Source organism: Sebastes umbrosus, chromosome 21 (assembly GCF_015220745.1).
Source record: "Sebastes umbrosus isolate fSebUmb1 chromosome 21, fSebUmb1.pri, whole genome shotgun sequence".
Classification (NCBI taxonomy): Eukaryota; Metazoa; Chordata; class Actinopteri; order Perciformes; family Sebastidae; genus Sebastes; species Sebastes umbrosus.
The window spans coordinates 7,476,261-7,502,950 of NC_051289.1; the positions used below are offsets into that span (position 1 = coordinate 7,476,261).

At 41.5% G+C, this 26,690-nt stretch overlaps 1 protein-coding gene across 5 annotated transcripts in view; it reads left to right on the forward strand.

Annotated features, from left to right (window-relative positions):
- asap1b (ArfGAP with SH3 domain, ankyrin repeat and PH domain 1b) overlaps positions 1 to 26,690 on the forward strand; it is a 64,386-nt gene that overhangs the window by 30,796 nt on the left and 6,900 nt on the right. For 3 of the 5 annotated variants that reach the window (XM_037756587.1, XM_037756591.1, XM_037756589.1), the window contains exons 7-23: positions 3,638 to 3,723; positions 6,264 to 6,339; positions 8,964 to 9,050; positions 9,725 to 9,733; positions 9,972 to 10,072; positions 10,189 to 10,258; positions 13,154 to 13,241; positions 13,509 to 13,557; positions 16,485 to 16,651; positions 19,782 to 19,915; positions 20,167 to 20,258; positions 20,359 to 20,545; positions 22,930 to 23,015; positions 23,779 to 23,894; positions 23,981 to 24,048; positions 24,527 to 24,634; positions 25,020 to 25,248. In XM_037756587.1, coding sequence (XP_037612515.1) covers positions 3,638 to 3,723; positions 6,264 to 6,339; positions 8,964 to 9,050; positions 9,725 to 9,733; positions 9,972 to 10,072; positions 10,189 to 10,258; positions 13,154 to 13,241; positions 13,509 to 13,557; positions 16,485 to 16,651; positions 19,782 to 19,915; positions 20,167 to 20,258; positions 20,359 to 20,545; positions 22,930 to 23,015; positions 23,779 to 23,894; positions 23,981 to 24,048; positions 24,527 to 24,634; positions 25,020 to 25,248 — 1,753 coding nt within the window. The remainder of the gene's footprint in view (positions 1 to 3,637; positions 3,724 to 6,263; positions 6,340 to 8,963; positions 9,051 to 9,724; positions 9,734 to 9,971; positions 10,073 to 10,188; positions 10,259 to 13,153; positions 13,242 to 13,508; positions 13,558 to 16,484; positions 16,652 to 19,781; positions 19,916 to 20,166; positions 20,259 to 20,358; positions 20,546 to 22,929; positions 23,016 to 23,778; positions 23,895 to 23,980; positions 24,049 to 24,526; positions 24,635 to 25,019; positions 25,249 to 26,690) is intronic. The other 2 variants (XM_037756588.1, XM_037756592.1) reach the window with 1 other exon arrangement.

Here is a 26,690-nt window from a genome sequence, read left to right on the forward strand (position 1 = left end):
GCACCTACATTAATTCATGAACAAGGTATGTTCAGCTGCCTGCCTCAGACTGAAGCTGGTTGTTAAGATAATTATATGTCAGTGGATATGATTTAGAAAATATAACACTGAACATCTGAGAAGACGTAATGAGTATAAGTCAGATATTTGAGCAGCTCGTACTAAACTGTTTGTCCTTAAGTGTTTTCAGATGTTCCTCCGGTTCACTAAACTTGTTTGCTTCTAAGCATGTTGTGACACAGTTTGAACTCTCTTTGATATTAACTCTCAAAGACTAATGCTTAAAGAAATCTGACAGCTAGAATTAAGTGTAAAACAAATGTGAGTTCTTTACGTGCCCGAGAGAGACAGAACAAACTGTTAGAGCTCACTCCGCGCTGCCAGAAACCTCTCTAGTGGTGGGTGGTGACGCCTACGCCTTGTTCACTGTTTTATCCTGTCAGGATTTTTTTACTCAAATTACATAATGGACCAATGGCTGTTGCACTGCTGTTGGTTCTTTGAATTATTCAGTACAGAACTCGCTGCAGTCCTTTTGTGCCCTGCAATGCTGATCTGCCCTCGTCTCACGGTCACTCAGAGGTGTTTCCTTGATCGCATTTTCCACCTGTGTTCACACTTCTTATGCTGAGGCTCAGGTTTATTTACATAATGTTATCTAGAAAGAAACATGAAACGAGGAGAACAGTATCGTCAGAGTATGAATCTGCTGGCATCCAATAAGAGTTTGGAGAGGCAAACACCCTTCCAAACATTATAATATTATATAAATGTATAGGGTAACATTACGAAAATGTTATATTTTGGATGTGATGGACAGATTTTGTCACTCCTCTTACTTCTATTTGGTTTTGGAGGATGTAAACATGTTGCTATAGATTCAGTAAGTTCTGCTGTGTTTAGCTGCCATTTAGTTATTATTAGAGCATCTTTTTTCTATGATTTCTAAATGGATTTATGGACGTTCATCATGTTCAAACTACAATAACACCAGCATGCACCTGTCCTTTTCAACTCGCCTGTAATCTCGTTTTCTTAATTGGAAACATGGCGGAAATCAAGTAAGCAAGTCGATTTCTCGTTTTTTTAGCATTCAAGTTGAAACATTAGTTTAAACCTGAACTTTTTATGTCTTCATGATTTCAGAAGATCTACTCAACAGTCCCTGTATTGTGCATTTTTGTTTCCTGCCTCCAGTTGATGCCGGATGCCAAAACTGAGTTGTAGCTCCCACGTTATATATCAGCACTGGCTTCCTCTTTCATTGGCTCCCTCAAGTCCTCATTTGATTTTATATTTCTAATCATCTGCAGAGCTTTGCATGTTGGTGCTCTAACCTACAGTATGATGCTCGTTTGTCGTGTCCTCATAGGACTGCAGGAGTCTTCTGAACAGTGCCTGCTGGTTGCTGCAGGGTTAGAAACGTCAAACAAAAGGCCTTTGTGGTTTTGGCCACTTGTTACTGAAGCAGCCTCACTGTAAACGGTAGTTAGATGACTCTGTGGTTTGAAGAATGCACCCTAAAAAGCAATAAAGGGCTCTATTATGAGAACATAATTGACTTGTTTCTATACATATATGATGTGATAGTTTCAGGCCAAGTGAAGTTCAGTGTTACAGAAATAATGACTTCTAAAAGCCAGATACAGTTACTGTATCTCGTCAGCGGCTGTATTTATAAAGTCATTTCTATTGATCCTCAGAGCTGTCGAAGCACTTCAGATAGGCGTATGTTAGCTCACAGGAGTTTAAATCTTTATCAGAGATTTTGCCATACTGTATACCATCGCTATCTACCTAGCGTGCTGTCCCTTTAATATCTTTGGCTACTTTTACATCAAAAGTTCTTTTATTTGGATTTCATTAGCTGGGTTTGCTCGGGTTTCTCTTGTTATTTTATTCATAAGCAGCTACTCATTTGATTTTCCAGAAAATGTACTATACTTTACCAATAGTCCGTGGGCCAGAGCAGATCAAATCAATACAACCTGATTGGGCAAAACCTTACACATACTAATTTGTTTATAGGATCAATATAAGTAAATTAATATATGATAACCTTTCCACAGGAGCAGTTTTTCATATTTATTGGACATTTTGTTATTTTTTCCTATTACGATTACCATTGCATCATTTCTAAAAAATGCTGTTAAAGTATGCATATATAATATTGGCAAGTGAAAAATCAGTATTTACATCTCTATATAATATTATTTGAAGATATTTTGGTAACACTTTATATGAAGGTCATGTCTATAATGCATTGTAAGCATATTCAGACATTATAATGTATTCATAAGGCTTTATATAACTCTTAAAAAAATGGTTATAAGCATGCATGACAACTTATGACAAGGTTTATTAAGTAGATAATTAGAATCAGAAATACTTTATTTATCCCTGGGGGGAAATTGGAACGTTAGAGTTGCTCTTATATAAACATAAAGAAATGTAAGATAGTAGTTTATAAGATGCTCTACCAATAAAAAGAGGAAGCAGAGTAATCAGAAACATCAGAGACGGCTGAAAACACCAGCGTTGCTGCTGCTGCTGCTGCTGTTGTGCGGGGCAGTTGCTGCAGTCAGTGGTACAATCTGTTCATCCCACTTAACCTCATTTCTCTCCGTGTGCGTGCACTCGCTCGCTCTCACGCTCCCTCCCTCCCTCTCTTTCTCTCTCTCCGTGTTACTCAATCACCAGATTACAGGATGCTCTCACTCTCTCGCCCTTTTCATCCCCACGCTGCCGGTGAAGGAGTGCAGAAAGGCAAGGCTCAGCAGCCTGCATTATGTCCCGCTCAGACACGGCAGCAGCGCTAGCGAGCGAGCGATGACGCTCATTCACACAAAAGAGTCCAAACACGCACATGATGCGGCAGCGGCGCTCTCCAAAACACTGAACCCACACGGGGGCTCAGACAAAATGTGGATAATCTCCCGTCCGACAGGCGCTGTCAGCCAGACAAAGGGACAGCACATGCATGCATACACACATATATGCACATACACTTGCACTCATGCGTGTGCTAACACACATACATGCATCCATGCACGTGATCTAAGGAGCGAATTGAAAGTGTATGATGGCGTCGGAAAGCTTTTGTGTTGTAGATTAAATATTGCTGTGGAGCAGAAAGTGGTCTTTAGCTGTTTGTAAATCTCTGTGGATTGGGATGCTGCGGGATTAGCTCAGATTATTTTTGTTTGGTGGGAGCCCTGACTGAAGAATTTGTTTTGAATCCTCAGACTGAGTCTACAAAGCAATTCCCCTGGAGGCTATTCTCTCTTTTTTATGATGCTAATGTAAAATATTTCCCATCGTCCTTTTGAAACTTTATTTAGACGAAGGCAGGCGTGATGGTATTCTCTTGTACCGCTGGCGTGTTTACCAGTCTGGTCCCCACTCCCACAATGTCAAAGCAGTCTTGGCTCGTACATCAAAGCCTTCATAAAGCACTCAGACGCGATTATCATAACGCGGAGTCTTCATACTCTAAAGTGTCTGCGGCAAAGCAGAAGTCTTTATTCTGTGTGTAGCAGCTCTGCCACATTATACCTCATTAAACCAAAAAAAAATCCTTTAAACACACCCTGAATTTCACTCCTGGCTGAACTCTGCACCTCTCTTTGCTTTGCAGTACCTGATCAAAGTAAATGAGATCAAGACCAAGAAAGGCGTGGACCTGCTCCAGAACCTGATTAAGTATTACCACGCACAGTGCAAGTAAGTACCACCGTAATCCCCCTGAACCCCAATGTGTGCATCACACCCACTGAGAGATGTATTTCACAACACGGCTGAGAAAATGGTCTCCTTCCTTCTTTTACACGCTCTTGATGTCAATTCTCTATCTCCTGTATGATTCACACTCATGTATATATAGCTCTCATAAATATGTACAGGTCATCATACAGATGTGTTCTGACAGCTGTGGGGTTTGGTGGGTAAATAAGTGGGCGCGCTCCGTTGCCAGAACCGCAGCTCACGACGGCATGTGACAGAATGACAAATTTTCTCTCGGCGTTGCTAGGTCCTGTCATAACACTGGGACAAAACAATATACTCTCCTCCCCCCCCCCCACCCGTTTAATCTGTTCAACCTGGGCGTTGATGGATCGAAAAGCTGCAGCGGTGATGGATTAGGAGCAAAAAAAAAGCAATCGATGGAGAGCCGAGGGACGAGCGTGACTGCTCGCAGCCCAAACAAGAAAAGTATTTATGTTAATTTTTACCATCTGAACCGCTTCATGCAACAAATTAATGATGCTAATTAAAGGAAAGTTTTGGGTATTTTTCAGCCGGCCGCAGGGAAACATGGACTCTTGCAACAATGTCGGGTCTGTTTGAAATCACATATTAACATACTATTCATGTATGGTGTTTACTGGAAGCACTCAACCGCCCCACAATGCATTGCAGCTCTTCAGACTGTCTAATGGCAGACGGTTCAAATAATAAACCGCTGGATGAAATAGTTACGAATGATGGCGAGTGACGTTAAGGAACAGTTAAGAGGAAAAGCGCGGGAGCTCCTGTAGAAAACATATTTAACAATAATTTCATTAATCATTTTTATTTGCCTTAAAATAATACTGCAAAATATTAAATTGACTGGAAGAGGTAATGTTGATTTACATTTGTGATTAACAGTTGTCATTCAACGGTAGCTCTGACTAGAGCTGCAAAGACTAATTGATTAGTTGTCAGTTAATCTGTTCTCTTTCCTCCTCTATGACAGTAAACTGAATATCTTTGAGTTGTGGACAAAACGAGACATTTGAGGACGTCATCTTGGGCTTTGGGAAACACTGATCGACATTTTTCACCATTTTCTGACATTTTATAGACCAAACAACTAATCGATTAATAGAGAAAATAATCAACAAGGAAAATAATTGTTGCATATATAATGTACCGTAGAAAATTTAACAATAATTTAATTAATAATTTGAATTTGCCTTAAAATAATACTGGAAAATATTAAATTGAGAGGAAGAGGTAATGTTGATTTACATATAAGATAAACCATTTTTTATTCAATGATAGCTCGGAGCGGTAAGGCCGTGATCGATTCAGTCATCTGATTCAAAGAAGACGTATTGATTAAGTTTACCTCATTGTGAACAGTCTGCTGGTAGTGGCATGTAATCTTTAATTTAGTACTCACTATGCAGTACATACTGATGGAGTATGTAGTACGTTAGTATGCAATTCCGAAAACAGCAGGGCGAGATGCCTACAGCTTTCCAAAACACTCCAAAGTAAAATAAATAATCTCAAATCATCTTTTATTGGCAGTCAGTAAAAACAGCACATTGTTTTGCTCGTCATTTTATTTTACTACTTTGCTAACTTGCAGACGCACTACTTCAAAAATCAAAAGTGAGCCACAGCCTGCTCACTAGTATAATCAAAATGTGCATCAATATGTCAGGTATGTCAGCTGCCAGGGTAACCAGGATGTTGCTATGCAGTCTGCTACAGCACCTACAGGGATTTCTAGTGGACTACTTTCTGAGCTTATTTGAGAAGGTTTTTTTGCAAAGATGTCAGAGTCTCCCACTCGTCGCCCCAATCATGATCATTCTTGCTGGAGTCCATATTTCCCAAATCTCTGCAACAGAGAGGTGGTGGTCAACATGATAGATAGTCATAATGGTTGGTATACCAGAATGTCCCATTAGATAATAAGTAAAAGTAACTGTATATAGTGCAGAAAAATGTGTCAACCGAGGTGAATCCTGATAGCTGCAGCATCAACACTTTACCTATAGATTCTGCCAGCCCCTCAGTACGCGAGGTGGAGAGCTGGATGCAGTGGGAGGAGAGATGTGGGATCCTCGATGCACAGATTAAAAGAAAACAAGCCGAGGAGAGGTGTGACAGAGAAAGTAATGAGCAGAGGAAGGGAGAGGTGGAGAGAGAGAAGGAGGTCATTAGCGGTGATTTGCAGCTGCGGCGCTGCATCGAGGTGTGTAACGCTGACAGATCTGTGATGGATTTCAGGATGTGCTGAGCACCTCTGCAAATCTGCTAGTGGACACTGCCAGCTACCATTTTCTGTGCCAATAGCCGGAGGCGCCGGAGCTATACATTAAACATAAACTGCACCAATCTCCTCTCCCCGTGTGACCTTCATAGTGGCCAAAAGCAGCACAGTGCAACACCTGACATTTGCAAAGCAGTAATTCCCGTAAATGGCCGACTTGTCTGTCATAGCTCGTTAGTGTCAGTGAGATTCACATGTACCTTCTGCTCTCCAGTTTCTTCCAAGACGGCTTGAAGACAGCGGATAAGCTGAAGCAGTACATCGAGAAGCTGGCAGCTGATCTCTACAATGTAAATACTCACATCTTTACCTCCTCATCTCTTCTTGTGCTTTTAGTTTGGCTTTTAGTTTTCAGAGAATCAAAGCTCATCTGTGTTTGTTTACACGTACTTTGTCTGTGGTTACCTTTTAGTCTGTCTGAATTAAACAAATTTGGCAATTTGGCATAAAAAATCTCAACTCAAGGTCCACTTGCTAGCTTTTTTTCAACAGATGAATTTTGCTCATATTGATGCAATAAAAGCTCTGGAAAAAGCTAGTGAGTGGACTTAAGTTGAGTTTTTACTGTTTCCAAGGTCGAGAGTGAAGCTGTACACTTAAGAAAAGCTGTGTCCGAAATCATTCACACATTCACTACTCCCTATCCAGGGAGTTCTATATAGAGGACTATATAGTAAGCTCAGCAGCAAAATGAAAAAACACTTCTGTCGCATGATTAAAGTGTGCCAGATCAACATCTGCTGCTGCTGGAAGACCATCGATAATAGATGCCAACATATATTTTTGTGATAAATACATATTGTAAGCTATTTTGTTTAGTTGCGTCTTAGTGAAATGCTGTGATTGACTTTAACACTCCCCCTGGGTAAGCAGTAATGTAGCGTATATGTCTAGGGCTTTTATTGTGAAAGGTAAGAACGTCAATGTGGGGGCAATAAGTGTATTTTTCCGAAATTAATAAATACAAACTACTTTGTGGCCTTTTGTGCTGTGATGCGCTACTCTGCTCACATTAAATATTTGCCGCTACTCATGGATTTGTCTCAATCGCGCTGTCTCAATCCACTATATAGGGTATAATAGTTATCACTATACATTCGGACAGCACTTTAAAATGGCGAACTCACTATATAGTCCACTATACAGTATAGTGAGTAGTGAGTGATTTTGAACACAGCCACAGTTTATGATTCCAATAAAAGTATTTGCATGAGCCCTCAGAGAAATGACTGGATAAAAGTGTCATTTTATATTATATGCATCACTTTAAGTTATTGGAAAGAGAAAGTTACGTTGTGCTCAGAATAGCAAATCTAGCACAAGCAAACTTTTATTGAAAGATGAGCCTTCACTGACTGCTGCTCACCACCATCCTTTATTTACAGTACCGCTGTGTTTTCCCCTGAAGCAGCACTTTTATCAGCATATAATGCTCCTGCAGTTATTATATGAGGGGAAAGTAGCACATCTGCAGCAACTGTCATGATTCAGAATCTCCTGGAAACTAGTAAACAAAGCCAAGGCGGTAACGCCTGGGAAAGTCAGACAGAAGATCCTCACAGTCTCACAAAACCTGACACTTAGGAGCTATCAGTAAATAGGTGTGGATCTTCTGTCTGACTCCTGCTCTTTGTTTTGGGATCCAGCGCCTTAAAAAGTTTTTCGGGATGTGCGTTCTCACTGTTTGTTAATTCCTGGGAAAGTCACACAACTCACTATTAGTGGGAGAGATGTTGAAAAGGTATATTTTCTAAAAAAAGAAAGTAATGGAGAAGTCGATTTCAGGCTTGATATTTACATGAGGCATTTTATTAGTGCAATAAACCAGAGGTGGGACCATGTCATTGTTTTGCAAGTCACAAGTAAGTCTCAAGTATTTGCACTGAAGTCCCAAGCCAAGACTGACAAGTCCCAAGTCCTAAACTTTGAGTTTTGAGCCCTAAACAAGTCATAATGCACTCTTCACCAAATGTAATAGATAGATAGATAGCTAGATAGAACCGTAAATACACAGTAAATAAACATATCAACACGAGAGATAAATATCTATGTATACACAATATAAAGAATATATTACAATACACTATCAATATGCCAGACTACTACAACTACCTTAGAAAATATAAAATATAAACATAGAATAACAATAACATACTATATACATTAGCAAAGTGTGCAAGTTACAATGGATAAATAAACTGTAAAGCTGAGAGTTCTCTGTTAGATAGAGGTGAAGTGTTGTTGCTTTGGGCAGGAAAAATGTCCTGTATTGAAGAAGTTGAATCAGTCTGTTGGAGAAAGAGAGAAAGATTTATGCCGTTTTAACAACAGAGGAACTGGAGCTCGTAACGTAACATTAGTTCTTCATGGTTTTTCTCCTGCAACTTGATTGGATGCTGTAGGATTGGTTCAAACTAAGTGGATTTGGGGAATTAAGTGTAAGATAATCAAATGTAAGTCGGAGTAATATTCACAAAAATAAAGAGTCCAGAGTTCAACAAAAAAAACAGCAATAAACAACAAAAGATAGAAATTCAGTTTGTTCAGTTCAAGTATTCCCCCCCACTAGTAAATCCTCTTCCCAAACAAATCAATAAAGGATTTCTCAAAAAGTAAATAAACCCATCATCTCCAACACTGACGTCTCCGTGCACGCACTTTTTAAATAACCCTAACCCTTTAATCTTTGGGCTTGGGGGAAGGTATCAAGTGTTTTCAAGTCAAAAGGCTCAAGTCCAAGTGAAGTCATGAGTCACTGGTGTTGAAGTCCAAGTTGAGTTGCAGGTCTTTTTTTATTTTGTCAAGTCGAGTATAAAGTCATCAACTTTGTGACTCAAGTCCACACCTCTGCAATAAACATAAACACATCTGGTAATCTGCATCTTGTCCTCAACTTTGCATTTGTTCTCGTCAGATCAAACAAACTCAGGATGAGGAGAAGAAGCAGCTGACTGCCCTGCGGGATCTGATCAAGTCCTCCCTCCAGCTGGACCAGAAGGAGGTAGGCAGCTCACATTCAGAGAGACTCCAAGGCCAAATTTAAACCTGTAGCAGGTGAAATTCTTAACAAAGCAGCCCAAACTCAGACATGTAAGGCTAAACACAGCACCAGCCACGTTGATCCAGATGCTACACAGACATGTTGTTAGAGACTGATGACTCGCACCTCCTCGCACTCTGGCCACTACCAATGTTTGGAGCTTGTCTCCTGCAGCACAGAGCGAGTGCCCAGTGCTGTACCATGCTGGTAGCCAGTGTGTGGTAGGCTTTGCTGGTGACCAGTGTTGTGCCTCACTGGCTGCTCAGTGGAGAGCCACTCACACCCCGACTTTAACACCACATCACACACATTTAAAAAACACTGACACAATCCCAGATTTACTTTCTCAAACAGCAAAAATAGTCCGCTGTGGCTCTACGTGTGTTTTCACACATTCACTCTCTCAGTCCGCTGTTGCGCATGACACAGTCTTTCACATTTAATTTACACTTCCTGTAGCTCCTCTTGTTAATAATCACCCTCCCGTAAGCACAACATTTAGAGAGTTAAACGCACAAAATTGTGTGTTTTCGGGAGGCACACTTTCACACCCACCGCCTGCACCTGATCTGGATCTTTCACACCTCTCCCCTCTATCTCCCTCCCCTTCTGCCTTCTGCTTGTCTGGAATCAAGTCTAGAAGAGTAAGTGCTGGTGCATGTTGAGCATGCTATCTGTTCTGCTTGACAGTAGAGTGGTTTGGCCCTTAAGAGGCTTCAGAGCATGCCCTATAGATTTACATTTTCCTGTTTGCACTTTGGTTTTGAGAGGAGACCCTATACTTTGATGTTTGCAGTGTGTTTGTCTGCGTTGCATGTCCTTCAGCAGCTTCTCTGTACACCCCGCGTGTTAAATGTTTGTATTTTGTGTGGATTCGCACAGGACTCGCAGAGTAAGCAGGGTGGCTACAGCATGCACCAGCTGCAGGGGAACAAGGAGTTTGGCAGTGAGAAGAAAGGCTACCTGCTGAAGAAGAGTGATGGGTGAGCTGCTAGCACGGCAATTATTTAAAAAAACGCCATAGAGACACATTCATGTTGCATTAAAATTCAGAGACAAGTCCTTTCCTAATGTCCCCTCCTCCTCCTCTTCTTCACAGGCTGAGGAAGGTGTGGCAGAGGAGGCAGTGCTCAGTGAAGGGGGGCATGCTCACCATCTCTCATGCCACAGTGAGTACAACACACACACACACACACACACTGGCTGTGCGGATCAAAGGGAGAACATCATGCGGGGAGGTTGTGTTGGGCTTTCTCAATCTGGAGGCTGGCAGAGTGGAATTGACATAGATGGGTTGTCATGGCAACCTTCTCTCCCCCGCCCCCCCTCTCTTCCCTCTTCCAGTCGCCCCTCCCCCCTCCGCCCGCTGCGCCTCGGTGACTCATCTCAGAGCAGCGAGTGTGAGCGTGTACTGTATACGCTGGCACGTCTGTGGGGTCGTCTCTCCTCCTCTCTGGTGCAGCTGCAGCAGCTGATGTGTGATGGTTTCTTTCCTGTGTGAATCTAAAAACTGAATTCAGATCTGAATTAGTTTAAATAATTGTGGCGGAGCAGTGAGGTGTCTCATCGGGCACAGATAAATCCAATTGGTGACAGGATATAGTCTGTGCATTTTGGCTGTGTTAACCTGACTGTCATTGTACTTTAAAGGGATCAAATTATATCATCTAAACAAAATATAAAAGAAGCTCCTGAAAGTTTTTTGATATAATATAACCAACAAGTTAACTCCTTCTCATAAAGAAGGATTTATTTTTGTCTGTGTTGATGTTGCAAATGGAGCTGCTGAGATGTAAGAAAATTTCAGACTTGATCTGACTATAAAGTAATATCATCATCATCGATAACCAGCAAAGGTTCTTTTATATAGGGCTGTCCTCGACCAAAGAAATTCTTAGTCGACTAACACTCATACGATTTTGTCGACTAATCGATTTGTTGATTTAATCGACAGATCTGATAGTTTCTCCACAAAGAATCACACAAAAGCACCACTTTAAGTCTTGTGTTTAACAGAGATGTGCTCATATGTTTCTTGGAAATAACTCATTCAGCATGAAAAAAGCATTAAAAAACTACTAATCGAGGAAAAAAATCTTAGTCGACTACGACCAAAACGACCAGTTAGTCGGCTAATCGACTAAAAGGGGGCAGCCCTATTACTCTAAATATCAAACTATAAATAGTCTTAGAAACCAAGATGATCTGATTCAAATCATCTTGTGGTTAAATAACACTTAAATCTATCTAAACGATCTGTTTACCATGTCCCTTAGGATTATCCTCTATCCATTGCTGGCTATGAATCACGTGAACTTCCCCTTTATGAAGAGTTTTTGGTTTGTAGACATGAGGAAGATCCTTGTCAGATCAAATTGTTACCAGTTTGATAAATAAAGTGTTCTGGTTTGCTGGCCTCAGACAGTGCAGGATCTTTTCTTTTTTATTATTTGTCCTGTTAGTCAAACTCCAAAAAATATCTTTAAACTTAAATTATAATCTACAGTAAAATGTCTGTCTAAAGGCCATCTTTTGGTACAAACGATTTAGTATTTAGCCACACTGGTGGTACAGCTCTTGTTGTCTAATTATAGTCAGTTTATTAAATCAGTCCTTTCATTTCATGCGAGTGATACCAGTTCACTGTCTGGTGTACATATTTGATGAATTTCAGTAACTTTGAGTTGAGTTGAGGAACGTCAGTGAGCTGGGATGTTGTTTGAGATGTAAGCCTGGTGACACTCAGGAAGCTTTCTTCCCAACGGACACAGCTGGATGTACCATGGCAGGGAGGATAATGACTGATGCATCCGTGAGCCTCTGCATTTTTATCATCACATTTGCTGTTGTTGAGGTGTTAGGGTGTGAACATGATCTGAACCTTCACTCAGCCGCTGCCTCAAACATCCTTTGTGTCTGCTAGGAGTAGCTCAGGGGAAGTGGTTGTTTCAGATTTGATATGAAAGATTTCCTTTTGTTCAGCTGAGCGAAGGGGGGGACTAAATCTTTAACCTATCTGTCTGACTCTTGGTAGTTATATGAGAGCTTATAATCATTTCTCTCTCTCTGGAGGCGGCTTACTGACACTCCAAGTTCTCCTTTTTCTCTTCAGCCTCTGTGGCAGCTGAACTCTAGGTGACTCTAGTTGACATGGCGGGTTGCCAGCAGGCCAGGCGAGCACCACGGCTCATCACAGCCTGTTAGCATTTCATTAGCACGTGCCCGACCTGGCCCGTCCTCTGCCCGGACACTGGCAGGAGACAATGCTCACCATGCATGTGCCAACTGGGCCCATTATTACAGTACACAGCCCAGCCAGCACGGTCCAGTTTCTTAATACGGGGTCTTTAATTACATGAATATTCAAATTCCTGAGGTGTGTATTTGGATCACAACAGAAGTGTTGAATAATGGATTCATAAGTTGACAGAAAAATCTATATATACAATAATTCTGTTAATGATTCATCATTTAAATACAATATAAAGCAAAAATGTTCTTTGCTCCAACTTCCTAAATATGAGGCTTTTTTGCGTTGCTCTTTTTTATATGATTGTTAATTGAATATTTTGGTATTTAGACTACATTAGGGTCTTTATTATGCAATCAAACAGAATAAGTTTGAGAGCAGAACTCTCCACACTTAAAAATGTATTAATGTAAATCCAAAAGTTTTCTTTGTAATTCAAAAATTTTGTTTGCAAATCCAAAAATTTAGTTTGTATATTCCACATTTTTCTTTGTAAATCCAAAAGTTTCGTTTGCAAATCCCAACATTTTGTTTGTAAATCCAAAATGTTTGTTGCTTGACATCAAGCAAAGTTTTTAATTTGCAATAATCCATTTTTATTCACAAATTTATTCTACTTGCAATAAAACATTTTTTGATTGCAGTGTGGAAAGTTTTGATCTCAAACCTATTCTGTTTGGTTGCATAATAAAGACACAAAAGTAACTCCATAACTAATGTATATAGACTCCTGTGTGTAATATAGTGATTTGTTGTGATTGTATATTTCATGTTTTCTGATCTGTGTGACCCTCAATGTGTTTGTGCTCCACAGTCCAACAGGCAGCCGGTCAAACTCAACCTGCTCACCTGCCAGGTCAAGCCGAGTTCTGAGGACAGGAAGTGCTTCGATCTCATTTCTCGTAAGTCTCACTATGTCTCCAAATAGCTTAGTTATCATCTACATGTTAGTGTGAGATGGTTGGGGAATTCCTGCCTTCTTATAAACATCAAGGAAAACGAATCTGTGGAAGTATAACAGACTATTTTTAGACTGCTTTTCCAACATGTGCCACACAGACAAGTGATACATTTGAATAATTTACTGCACGCTGTCGTTTGCTTCTAGTATTATAAAATGCAAGATAAGAAATTTGCCTGTTTAACGTCACCGTTTCTGTATTCAACAGATAACCGGACATATCATTTCCAAGCTGAAGATGAACAGGAGTTTGTCATGTGAGTATAAATACACTAAAAAGAGCATTTATCATGACTTCTTACTGAGTTTAGCTGTCCCACTATTAGCTTTTCATATCCGACCACCTTTAACTGAATGAGTTTGTGTGTGTGATCACAAACTGTCACCTAATGGTTTTTATTAATGGAGGGGTTGGTTAGCGGCTGCTCTCATACTTGAAGACAGGAAGTTGCAGAGAGACTGTTGAGAGTGGGTAGCAGTGAGATTTGTGGTCTCCAGTAACTCAGGTCGCTGTAACCTCATACTGTTGTTTCCCATGCTGTCATACACACGTGCACGTCAGTAGGCAGACGCACACACACACATGCACAGACACATATTACTAGAGTTGTAGTAATTCAACAAATGCTTTATTAAGTTATTACACAGCAACGTTAAGTTTCATGTTCTGTAGTTGTGCTAAATGTTCAGCTAACCTTTTGACTGTTACCACACAGGCGCACACATTTGATTTGGTTTTACAGCAAGTAAACATTGTTATGATATCTCTGCAAATGAAAAGTTAATCTTGCTGTACATTATCCAGCTTAAATCAGTAATTTGACACAAAAACGGTCCTCTAGAGTTCGACATCAGAACTGCGACCATAGCAACGGTCTGTTATACATGGCAACGATCTGCTATAAAGAAATAACAGACCTTAGAACGCTGTGATTGACCAATCAGAATCGAGTATTCAACACAGCCGTGTAATAAGTTCTGATGATTACCACACCTGGCTTGTTGTCCCATAAGTATGCATGGGGACGATATAAAAATGTCATGTCATGATTATCCTGGCCAAAAGAATTGCGATTCACGATATTATCACGATAATCAACAAAATATAAACTCTTAAAATAGCACTAAAATATACTGGAATCACAAAAACAAATATTTTTGTTGCATCACAGAAAGGACACGCATCTTTTGTGATGTAGGATTATCCTTAATAAATTATTCCTTAATGGTTCCCTGCATCTACTGTGACTGAAAACAAATAAAAGAAATCTGACTGATTCACATTTCACAAGAGTCAAAATTATGGACATAAAAAAAGATCTCTGTTGAATCTAAAGGTATTTAAACGCTCTGAAAAACACTGAATCATATAAAGAAAAAACTAAATGCATCATACTGAATGTTCTTGAGCTGTCTAGACTACAAACTCTTTGATTTGTGGCACCTTTCTGTTCTGGGTCTGCGTGTTCTCACTCTGCTGCCTCTCTGTGGTTGAACACTCTGCGTCTCCGTGTACTTGTCGTCCTTTGGGATCAAGTTTGCTGCTCCTCACTGCAGCTTCGATCACGCACTTCCAACTGCTACAGCAGCATCGGCATCTTCATGGGATTTTCCATGAAATATTTAGTATTCCATAGGGTTCCTGCTTTGTGCAATCACGCTCCCCTTCAATTAGGCTGGGAGCGTATCATGCATAATATAAGTAAACACACACACAAACGCTTTGGCTCAGCATCTGTACACCTACGCATCTGTGGATCAAAATATCTTCACACATTCACATAAACAGACGATCTAACACATCCTTTATGTGCCCACTCCCTGTCTGGCCTCTGCCTCTGCAGACAGGGTCGAGTGGCAATGACAGAGGAAGTGCTGACGTCAGCAGGCTCATAAAGCCCAATGTGTGTGTGTGAGTGTGTGTGTGTGAGTTCAGTGGGTAGACTGCAGGAACAGATTGTGTGTTGTAGAGAGCTGCAGGAGGCCATGTTTGAAAGGCGTCTACATCGTTTCCTATCTGCCTGATTCTTAATGACCATGTTGACCTTTTCCAAGTAAATAAATCAGCAAACACAAAAACACTGCTGAGGAAATTAATCCAAAACAAGGACGTTTTTGAATTTAATAAAGAGCCATCTTCAAAAAACAGAAATAAGAAGAGTTGAACTAACAACAACAGCTGTCAGTGTGTCAGTGTGCTGACTTGACTATGACTTGCCCCAAACAGCATGTGATTATCATAAAGTGGGCATGTCTGTAAAGGGGAGACTCGTGGGTACCCATAGAACACTTTTTCATTCACATATCTTGAGGTCAGAGGTCAAGGGACCCCTTGAAAATGGCCATGACAGTTTTTCCTCACCAAAATTCAGCGTAAGTTTGGAGCGTTATTTAAGCTCCTTAGTGACAAGCTAGTATGACATGGTTGGTACCAATGGATTCATTAGGTTTTATAGTTTCATGTGATACTAGTATCTTCACTCTAGCTGATCCTGCTACAGCCTCTGAAGGAATAATGTCCGGGCTCGTCGCATTTTAAGAGGTTAATTAAAAATTGCAAGTTGCGTTAATGCGTTAAAGTAATTAGTGGCATTAAAAAGAATTTGCGTTAACTTTGACAGCCCTAGTGTGTAATGAATAATACATCTCTCTTTGGACCAGTTATACAGACGGTAGATATAAAGTGATAATAGGGTTTATGGAAATCAACATCTTGCTCTTTCATTACTGTAATCTACATATTTAGTGATTTATTTATAATGTTTTCTAGAGCAGAAATGATTAGTTGATTGCCAGAAATAACTGATTCTTTGTTTAGGGCATTTTTCAAGAGAAAATGGCAAATATTTCCAGAGGCCCAGCCTCTCAATTGTGAGGATTTTCTCCATTTAATATCATTGTAAACTGAATATCTTCGGGTTTTTGACTACTGGACAAAACAAGGAATTTGAAGATATCACCTAGAGATTAAAACATTGTGATGGGCATTTTATAGTTCAATATTTAGAGAAAATAATCATCAGATTAGGGCAGTTGCAGCTATAGATTTTTCTTTTTAGCTTACTTACTTTATATCTGGTGGTGTTTTTATCTCTTGGTTAAATAACTCTGCAACTGTGCTTTAAAAATAAATAAAAATGTCTTATTATTTCTAACACCAATAATGATGTGTTTCCTTTTGCAGCTGGATCTCGGTGCTGACCAACAGTAAGGAGGAGGCCTTGAACATGGCGTTTCGTGGCGAGCAGAGCAGCGGAGGCGAGGACGGTTTAGAGGATCTGACTAAAGCCATCATAGAGGACGTGCTGCGCATGCCAGGCAACGAACTGTGCTGCGACTGCGGAGCTGCAGGTGTGTGTACTGCTGCTGTTTGTGTGTCCAAAGAGGCTAAGTATACACATCCTCTTCCTGTTTTGTGCTTAGTCAACCCTCACCTTGTTGAAACACCTTCACTTCAGCATTTTATGATTTCACTGTGGGCAAATGTTTTATTTAAAGCCACGCACCAATCTGGATTTCTTTGCAATGTCACAGCTGCCCTGAACTCAGTGTCCTTCAGTTAGATGGTAACTGAACGAGCTGCAAATCCCCCCTGCAGCCTTCAACAAACAAGTGTGTGTGTGTGTGCAGGAGCGTTGTTAGCATTCAGGACACAACCCCATCCTGATCCTCCCCCACACTGGGAAGCAAAGACTCAGCACTCAGGAGTGGCGTACACATTCAGGCACTCTGACGCTTAACACACACACATATACGTACACACTCTCCTCTGTCAACACAAACACACACACACAACGAGCGTCCGACGGGAGGATTTTATGCTCTGAGGGTAAAAAAAACAAACATTTCTACGCTTTGAGAAACAACATCATTACATCACTTTGTTACATAAGTCACGCACGCTCCGCCGACCGCTGCAGAGGTAATTCGTCATGTCTTTATACTCTTGTTGCGTCGTCCCTCCGTGAACATGGTTTCAGTGTATAAACACATGTTCCAGATGTGGGTTTAAGCTCCGTTTCCTGTTTGATTCCTGTTTCCTTTATCAAATGCTCTGACAGGGTTTCCTTTCCTCAACTCATAAAGTTAACTCCGCGGTTGAAAGGTCGTTGTAATGACTTTCAAAGGTTCCCTCTGGTCTGAGTAGAACGAGGACAACTCCATCACATTTGATATTCTCCCAGGACCTCCCTCCATACGACGCAGCTTTAGCATTAAGCAGCTATAGAGGTCACCGTGCATCAGCTCATCTTGTCGAGCGTGCACTCTGTGACCTATTGCCAGCATCTGTTCATTATGTTGTGAAGATGTGTGTGCGTGCCTTCCCTTCCGCCCGTGTTTCTGTGTATGACTCATTGGTTTTCGTGCTGCCTCCGACATTTCCAGCGGCGTCTGGCTGCCTGGTGTTTCACTTGTCAGATCCAGGCAGAACGACATCACAGCATCAGCAACCAACACAGCTGAGCGCTACGTTCTTTAAAGCTCGCTTAAATCTCCCAGAGTGCATCAGAACATCAGGCGGTGACGCAAGATCAATGACGGCGGTTTAGAGGGTGCTACATCACAGCTCGCCTCGTGCAGTTTGCTTGGTTACGCAATGGGCTCTATCTGCCTCCTGCAGTGTGATGCGACTGTGGTGCAGTGGTTCTCAACCAGGGGTCCGGGGACCCCCAGGGGTCCTTGAGGGAGTCCCAGGGGGTCCCGAGAAAAATGGTGAATAGTTTATTTTCACTATTAAATTCACTATAGAGGTGAGCCCAATATGAGTCATAAAAGTGACTATTCTGATCATAGGTTTCACTTCCTCCACAGTTATCTCCTCAACTGCAGGTCTCTGCAACCAAAATCTTTTCGGATGGAGGTCCCTGAAACAAAATCTTGCTCATCTCGTGACATAATGTGTACCAATTTAGGGGTCTTTGACACGAAAAAGGGTTCAGACCACTGCTCCAGTGGTCTGAAATGTCTGTTGTTGTTGTATAAGTGAGGGATAATGTACAGTGAGCCGATTAGGGCTGACCGTTGCCATGGTAATTGACCTCCAAATCACTATTCAAATGCTTCTTTTTTGTTTTTTTTGGTATGTCATAATAAATTATAAATCCCCAAATAGCCCATGAAATAAGGAATAATCCCTCAACATTATTAATTATTCATATTCAATGTTAATTATTATTAGTTATTCTCAGACGGATATCGCTGTTTGTTATGTGTAGAGGTATGTGTGTACAGTAGTGCAGGAGCGGCATTGTCCCGAAGCTTCGAAGCAGCTCGGGACAGCTCTAGAGCCGATCATTGTTGTGAAATAAACCCTGACGGGGCGATGCGGCACCAGACCCCGACGCGAAGGGGTTTATTTCACAACAATGACCCGCTAGCTGTACATTATCCCACTTATGACACGTCTACTTACTTCAGAAATCAATAGTTCTACACCAGAACTGCGCCCATAGCAGCGGCCTGTTATAAAGAAATAACAGACGCTGTGATAACTGACCAATCAGAATCAAGTATTCAACAAAGCAATGTAATAAATAAAAACAGTAAATGCAGTCAACGTTCACTTAATTTAGAAGCAAGGTTCATGTGTAAAAATACACCTGTCTCATCAGCTGAAATCATGTTTTTACCTGATGAAGATCCGACTGGGATCGAAATGTTGTGTATTTAGTAAATTTGATATATTTGGAGTTTAGAATATGTGGACGTTACTCTTGTTTACCAATGGCATAAGATGGCAAAATGGAGCTGCAGCAGAAATAGATTGGTAAAGGTGTGAGATTTGTAACAAAAATAGGTAAAAAGAGGTGCAGTAGTGGTGATAAACATTTGCATCTCATTGCAGCATCTCGTTGAGAAGATACAGGACAGTTATCAAGGTGTTTTATAGCAGAAAATGTATAGAAAACTATTTTTAAACATCGGCGTCAGAGGTTTTCAAGGACAAGTAATAGCTTCTGTCAAAGCTCGACATATTTCTCCCCAAGTTTTACAATCATACAGGAATAAATCAAATGTAGGGACGCTGAGAAACCAATTTCTCTACTGACAGCAGACTTTAAGCACCAGAATACAGTGCAGGCACACAAAACGTATTTTCAGTGAAGGACAGGACTGATTTTATTGCTGAAAACGTCTTGCTCGTTTATTCTTAGATACAATTTAAAGCATTTAGTTGATAGTTGACAGCAGAGATAGGGATGATATGTGTCTGATATCCCCAGACTGGACTTGAGTTGAACTTTACCGACATTTATTTGCACGATTTCTGGCACTTCTTGCTTGCGATTTGGAGCTTCCAGTGTTACCTGGCGCAACTTAAATCAAAATCTGTTATTTGATCTTCAGTTGAGGCTTAAAATCTGAGGCTTATATCCAACTTATAATAGATTTACTGGACCTTCACCAGCTGTCAACAGCAACCATATGCTTTAGATTATGGAAAGCATTAACACACATTTTCTCATATCTGTGTTTCTAGATCCGAAGTGGCTGTCCACCAACCTGGGGATCCTGACTTGCATCGAGTGCTCTGGCATCCACCGAGAGATGGGGGTCCACATCTCCCGCATCCAGTCCATGGAGCTCGACAAGCTAGGAACCTCAGAACTCTTGGTGAGTCAGAGAAATGGTCTACCAAGTGAATAAATAGCTTTTTTTTTTGAGGCAACAGTCCACGCCCTTTACTATTTTCATCTCCAGTGAAATATTAGAAATAATGAAAGAGTAGTGGAAACACTGGAGAGAGCAGAATTTGATCCCTAACGCAGCAGGGATGCATACTCCCACAACCAATGTGCTAATCTGTCTCTGAGAACATGCACATATTGTGATCTAATACTAACTCTTTCTTCTTTCTCCCCCAGCTGGCCAAGAATGTAGGGAACAGTAGTTTCAATGAGATCATGGAGGGAAACCTCACCACCCCTACACCAAAACCCACTCCATCCAGTGACATGTAAGTTTTTCTCTGCGCAAAAAGCTGCCAGAACAAACTAGATTTGTTTTTATATCCAAACCGCTGACTGGATTCCTCTTCTCCTCCTCCTCCTCCACAGGACGATGAGGAAGGAGTTCATCTACGCTAAATATGTGGACCACAAGTACGCGAGGAAGACTTGCACGTCCGCGTCAGCTAAGATGATCGAGCTGTTTGAGGCGGTTCAGTCCAGGGATCTGCTGTCCCTCATCCAGGTCTATGCAGAGGGGGTTGAACTCATGGAGCCGCTCCCCGAGGTTGGAGCGGTGAGTCTACAAGTTTATATATTATGCACAGAGCTTAAATGTTCAGGCTCACCCATATCAAAAAACATACATACTCACTTATTTGTTTTTTTATCGTTATCAAGATTAATGCTTTTACTCCAAAAGTTACTTGCAATAACTGTTTTTGGCCACTTGGGGGCAGCGGAAACAAGTTGTGAACACAACACTGACATATCATCCCCTTGTAAGTTGATATGGCGAACTTGTTAGCAAACGGTTGCTTATTTATGCATCCAGGAGGTACAGAGCAACAATAGCATTTATTTGGAGTCGTGTTTTTGGTCACTTAACGAATGCAAGTCCAATATACACTCTTTAATAGCTCTGTTTTGGTCTCTACCAACTCCTGAGGCAAATATCAGGCTCTTTAGCTGCTAAATGCTCCACTATGTTCACCAGCTAGTCTCTAACTGTGTCTGTCTGCTGTTTGGCACTGCGCAGGTAGTGTACGATGTGTTTTTAGAGTTTTTTTGCTGTAAACAGCTGCCTGCTGGGGCTGAAAACGACGCTATGAGAGTGGTGACCGTGAACCAAACCAGTAAAGTTGTAGCCGGGCAGCTAAACAATGAAAACCGTTGAGAGTGAGGTCTGTGCGTCATCGTAACCAGTCAGCAAAAATGCAGACAAATTTCACCTCTTTCAGCTTCTGAAACATGGATATTCTCTGATTATCTTAGCCTGCATTCAAACTAGATCAGACGTTGCAGCGACTCTCCGGAGGGTTGTGCGGCGATGTGGAAGAGTCTTTTGTTCCCTCATGGCTGGATTGTAAAGCTCTGGATTGGTGGTTACATAATTGGCCACCGTAGCGTGACGTCGGATTGCGTTTCCAAAAGTTGATTCTGTTTCTACTTTTCCGCTGCAGGCTGCTGCGTGTTTTTTTTCTGTGCTCCTTGCATCAGCCGCAGCCCAAACGCACTCCCCCCGATTCAAAATGAATGGGAAGACTTGCGGTTTTGCCGCACCGTCGGATTTGGTGTGAATGTAGCCTTTGTTATCGATGAATATCTTTAGGTTTTGGACTGTTGGTCTGACAAAACAAGCAGTTTGAATAAGTCGGCTTGGATTTTGGGTAGTTGTGCTGCTTATTTTTCATTAGTTGCCCTTTAAAACTGCGTATTTCTACTGCAGTGGCCTGGGCCCTTTCCTGCATGTCATCCCTTCTCCCTCTCCCCTACCTCTCCTGTCTCTCTCCCAGCTTTCACTATCCAATAAAGCAGAAAAATGCACAAAAAGAATACTAATAACTGCGTATTTCTGACATGATTTGCTTACTCATTTGGCTGCGATGAATATCATGTAACACTGCAGGTTAGTATGTTGCCTGGAATCTTGGCTGCATTTCAAACCTCCTCCCATAACCTTCACATACATGGCTGCAGTATATTTTTATCACACACACACACACCATGATCTCATATTAGACTACACACCCCAGAGATGTTCCTCTCAGAGCTCTGCACATGTTACTGTAAGCAACGCTGACACATTTCTACCAGTTGGTGCATTACTTTGCAGGTAGAAACAGTTAGGAGTCATCCGGCTAACTTCACCAGCAGGTGGTGATATCCAGCAACCTCCACCGCATTAAAAAAGGCATCATCTCATTTTTGAGTTCATATTCACTCAGATGACGACATCTGTGGCGACATAATTCATGCCTCTTGTTTTTCATTCTCCTCTTTGTTTCCTTTGCCTTTTGCACCGCCGGTTCAGGCATAAATGAAAGTTAAATAACAAAGCGGTGGATGGTGGGGATGCTGCACCGTAAACAACACGGGTGATCAGACTTAATCTGACATAAATGGGTCAAGGTTTTATAACACAGACATGGTAGTTCTCTGATGAAAAATTAAGCGATGCAATGCAGCGGCAGAATAAAAGAGGATATCGTTTGTTGACAGAGAGAGCCGCTGCTGCTGCTGTCTGACTCACCGATATCTGATCTGCTGTTGTCAGTGCGTCTGAATGGCTGCTGACAGCACAGCGACATCCCACTCCCCCCGCAGAACACAGACACAGACAGGGATGCGTGACTATATACAGCCCTCATTCTTCCCTATAGATGCCACCACATATATATTCCTCACTCCCATATATTTAACCTCCATCTTTGATGCTGCATCTAAAGCAATGACATCTAGATTATCGTTTTAATTCACAGAGAAGGATGAAATTACTGCAAGATACTCGCAAAAAATGTGCAAATCTACAGCTTCATGCTTGCTGAAATATTATTTTTAGGAGCCATTTTGTTTACTGCAGCTTGTTTAAATGCTGAAAGAGACACAGAGAGAATACAGAATGGATGCTGCCCAAGATTGTCTCACCGTGTCTTTGCTGTGTTTGATGGCCCCCTGCAGGAATCCGGAGAGACAGCACTGCACTACTCTGTACGGACTGCTGACCAGACCTCACTGCACTTAGTGGACTTCCTTGTGCAGAACAGGTACATTTATTTAAAAGTCATTTTCACCAAAAAAACACAGAATACAATTACACAAGTGTGTGCATCGGTTTCAGCTTTTCTTGCAAATTAAAAAGCTGTCAAAATTGTCAGCAGTTTTAGAGATAAATGATGTGGTAAACAACAGTTTTGTGCAAACGCACAGCATCAAATATGATCTGTCTGTCTGCAGTGAGTCTTTCTTCTTCTGTGCTTTCAGTCTGTAATAATAAACGCAGTGGAAGTGCAGGGGGAAGCTTAGCGCCGCTGCACAGCTCAGCTCACATTCCCACAAGGCAAACAGAAATGGGTCAAGCACTTGTTCCCTGCCTTAATTTATTCCTCTCTTTTCAATTGTTTACCCACCACTGCTCCAACCGCACACACAAGAAGAGGAACCCTCTCATTAATTAATAGCTGTGCTCGTACGGTGTCATGCTCGGCCCTCATTATTTAAGATACATCTCTTGAAACAAGAGACCTAAAAGGGATTATTTACCTGCTGTAACAGTGTAGCTGAAGTTGGTTTTGCTCGGCTAATACAAATGCATGTCTGTCTTGTGTTATTTGGTATTCTTATGGCTGATTTTTAATTGCTCACCTCAGACTTTTAAGGGAAAAGACAGCATTTTTTCTTTTTCTCTCATGCTAAATCACAAAATCCTGGGTAATAACACATTAACCAGAAGCTACAGGACTGTGGAAAACACCCTCAGGCGTGTGACCCGTGTCCTGACTATGTGTGTGTATGTGTGTTTTCTCCCAGCGGTAACGTGGATAAGCAGACGGAGTGGGGGAACACCGCCCTGCATTACTGCAGCATGTACGACAAGCCCGAATGCCTGAAGTTACTCCTGAGGGGCAAGCCGGCCACCGATATCAGTGAGTCACATCCTCCCGTTAATGTCGTCTGTATGCACATATATCCAGAGTCTTTAACTGTTGATCATCCTTCCACTCCCCTTCAGCCAATCAGAATGGAGAGACTGCGCTGGATGTTGCCAGGCGACTGAGGAACATTCAGTGTGAGGAGGCAGTAAGTACAAGACCGCCCAGCTGGTGCTTTTTGGACATCGTAGTGGATTTTAAAGCTCTTAAAAACATCACAAAAATACAGAGAAATGAAACAAAAGGTTGTGGAGATTAGAGTAAACGTGTTATTAGGCAGATTATTCAGAACACTAGATGGCAGTCAAAGGTCTGTCTGCAGCCTCGAGCAACAGTGACAGCAGAGTGGAAATAATTGTTGATGTACGTTCATTATTAACGCTAATATGACCGTGCAGACAAAAAAAAGGATTTTAAATGCAGTGTAAAATCTGTAATAATTAATAAACTCTGACCCTGATTTATGGTGTTACTGTAACCTATTACATTCCCCCTTTATTGTTTATTCTGTCATGTTTATAGAGTTTTTTTTGGTTTCTAAATATATTTCTCAGCCAATTTTGATGCAACTTGGAAGGGATAGTATCTATTTTCATGTGATGAACGTGTGTGTTTGTGTGTTTAAGCTCGTGCAGGCTGCAGAGGGGAAGTTCAACCCTCACATCCATGTGGAGTACGAGTGGAGCCTCCGACTGGAGGAGATGGACGAGAGCGATGACGACCTCGACGATAAGGTTCGAACAGAGCGTCACATTCAGTTGCTTGAGCTTGAATTCAATCAGGTTTTCATCACGCCGCCGCACCGCGCTGCTGAATCTAATAATGAAATATGAGTCGATCTGAAGCTCAGTGGTTCGACTCTCTAACACTTTAAAAACAGCTGCTATAAATGTCCTAACAACATCTACATACCAGGACCTCTAAAGCTCACAATACAAAAACTGTAAAACCCGGCAAAGACTCTATGGAAATGGCATTGATCTTCTCATCTTCTTCATTTAACTTGACTAAGTCAAACTATTCCTTTGAAGCATCTTCATGTCAGGTTATGATGTCAGAAAGCAACCTGTTCCTAGACTGATGTCGGCTCTGTCTCATCTGTCTCGTGTCCCTCTGCAGCCCAGTCCCATCAAGAAGGACCGCTCTCCGAGGCCTCAGAGCTTCTGCCACTCCTCCAGCCTCTCCCCCCACGACAAGCTCTCCCTGCCGGGCTTCATCAGCCAGAGGGACAAGCAGCAGCGTCTGTCCTACAGCGCCTTCACCAACCAGATGTACAGCGCCTCCACCGACCTCACCTCCTCCCCCGTGGCCGACGGGCCGCCGCTGCCACCGAGGAACCAGGGCAAAGGTCAGACCTGCCTGCTCCAAGAGCTTCTGAACCATATTCAGACAACATCCGCGGTTTTATCAGTCAGCTTATAACCATGACAGTAAATTCAGGAGAGCATCTTTCTAATATCTCTTCTTGCAAATGTCAGCCTGTAATGCAAATGGTTTAAAGGTCGTCTGTATGCTTTACTGTGTCTGATTACTGTAGAGGGAAGATAGTGTTTGAAACTTTATAATGTCTGTTAATGTTTGATTATATCCAGGACAGGATTATGAGCAGAGGAATGCTTCGTAATCACTTTTCTGGAAAGTCTCTTCTTTCAGTCAGTCCACACACACACACACACTCATATAAACACATTTATACACACTCCCTGCAGTGGAATGCAATTTGTCAACACACAAATCAGAGGGCGGGATGCAGGTGTCATTAAGATTGCTTATACAGTAAACCTTCAAGAAAACATGGCCGCAGGAGAGGGCAGAGATCTGATGGTTAGTCAGGCCTGTGAAAGGGAAGCTGGATGCACACTTCATCATTTCCTCCGACACATTATACACCCGGTACACTGTGGGCGTGCTGTCTCTGCAGTATTAGAATTAAAGATAACACTCCTCCCTCTGTGGAGGGGTTTCAAACACCAACAGTCACAGCTTTAGGTTGAAGACATTGCTTACACTGCAAAAAACATCCATCCCAACAAGTCATTTAAATCCATTGTTGAGCATTTAAATCTTATTTTTCTTAAAACAAGAGGTGTGAAATCTCACCTGTTTCCACTTGTTTCAGTTGACCATTTGCTATGGTATTTTTTTGAACAATCGGTCTTTGCTCTCACACAGACAAGAACAAAAGTTGGCTCTCGTTTCTAGCTGGCAACCGTTAATTGTTTGGCTGAAATGATGACTGTCGCTGGCAGATTTTATCAGCTTGTAGCTAACTAATTAACACGTCTGCAGCTGTTCAGTGTTTTTAGCTGACTCGCTTTAAAATGAGAACCCTGTGAAATGGTGTTAAATATGCACACGAGAGATACATACTTGATAAAACAGTAAAAGACTGAGGCTTACGGTGCATGTCTCAGTACTCTCATCATTTGACAATCCACGTTGACATGAAAATAAAGAAACTATCACCTCTAGTTCCTGGAGCACTTATGTTCCTGGAACTTGAAAAGGGTCTACAGTGGAAACCTCTTTTAGTGATCACGTTTGTCCGGGTCAAATTGATCACTTTAACGGATGATTATGAGAAACAAATTTATTTCTCATGCAGATTACCATCTAATTGACATTTTTATATTTATTAAATTAATATAAAGTAATGAAACAGACAGCTTTGCTATTATATTATACTGAATCTTATTGACTGTTTCAAAATACAGTACAGCTGTTTCAAACGCAGCTTCAGCTGTTTCGAAGGCAGCTTCAATCACAAGCCCGGTGCGCATTCGTTTTCTG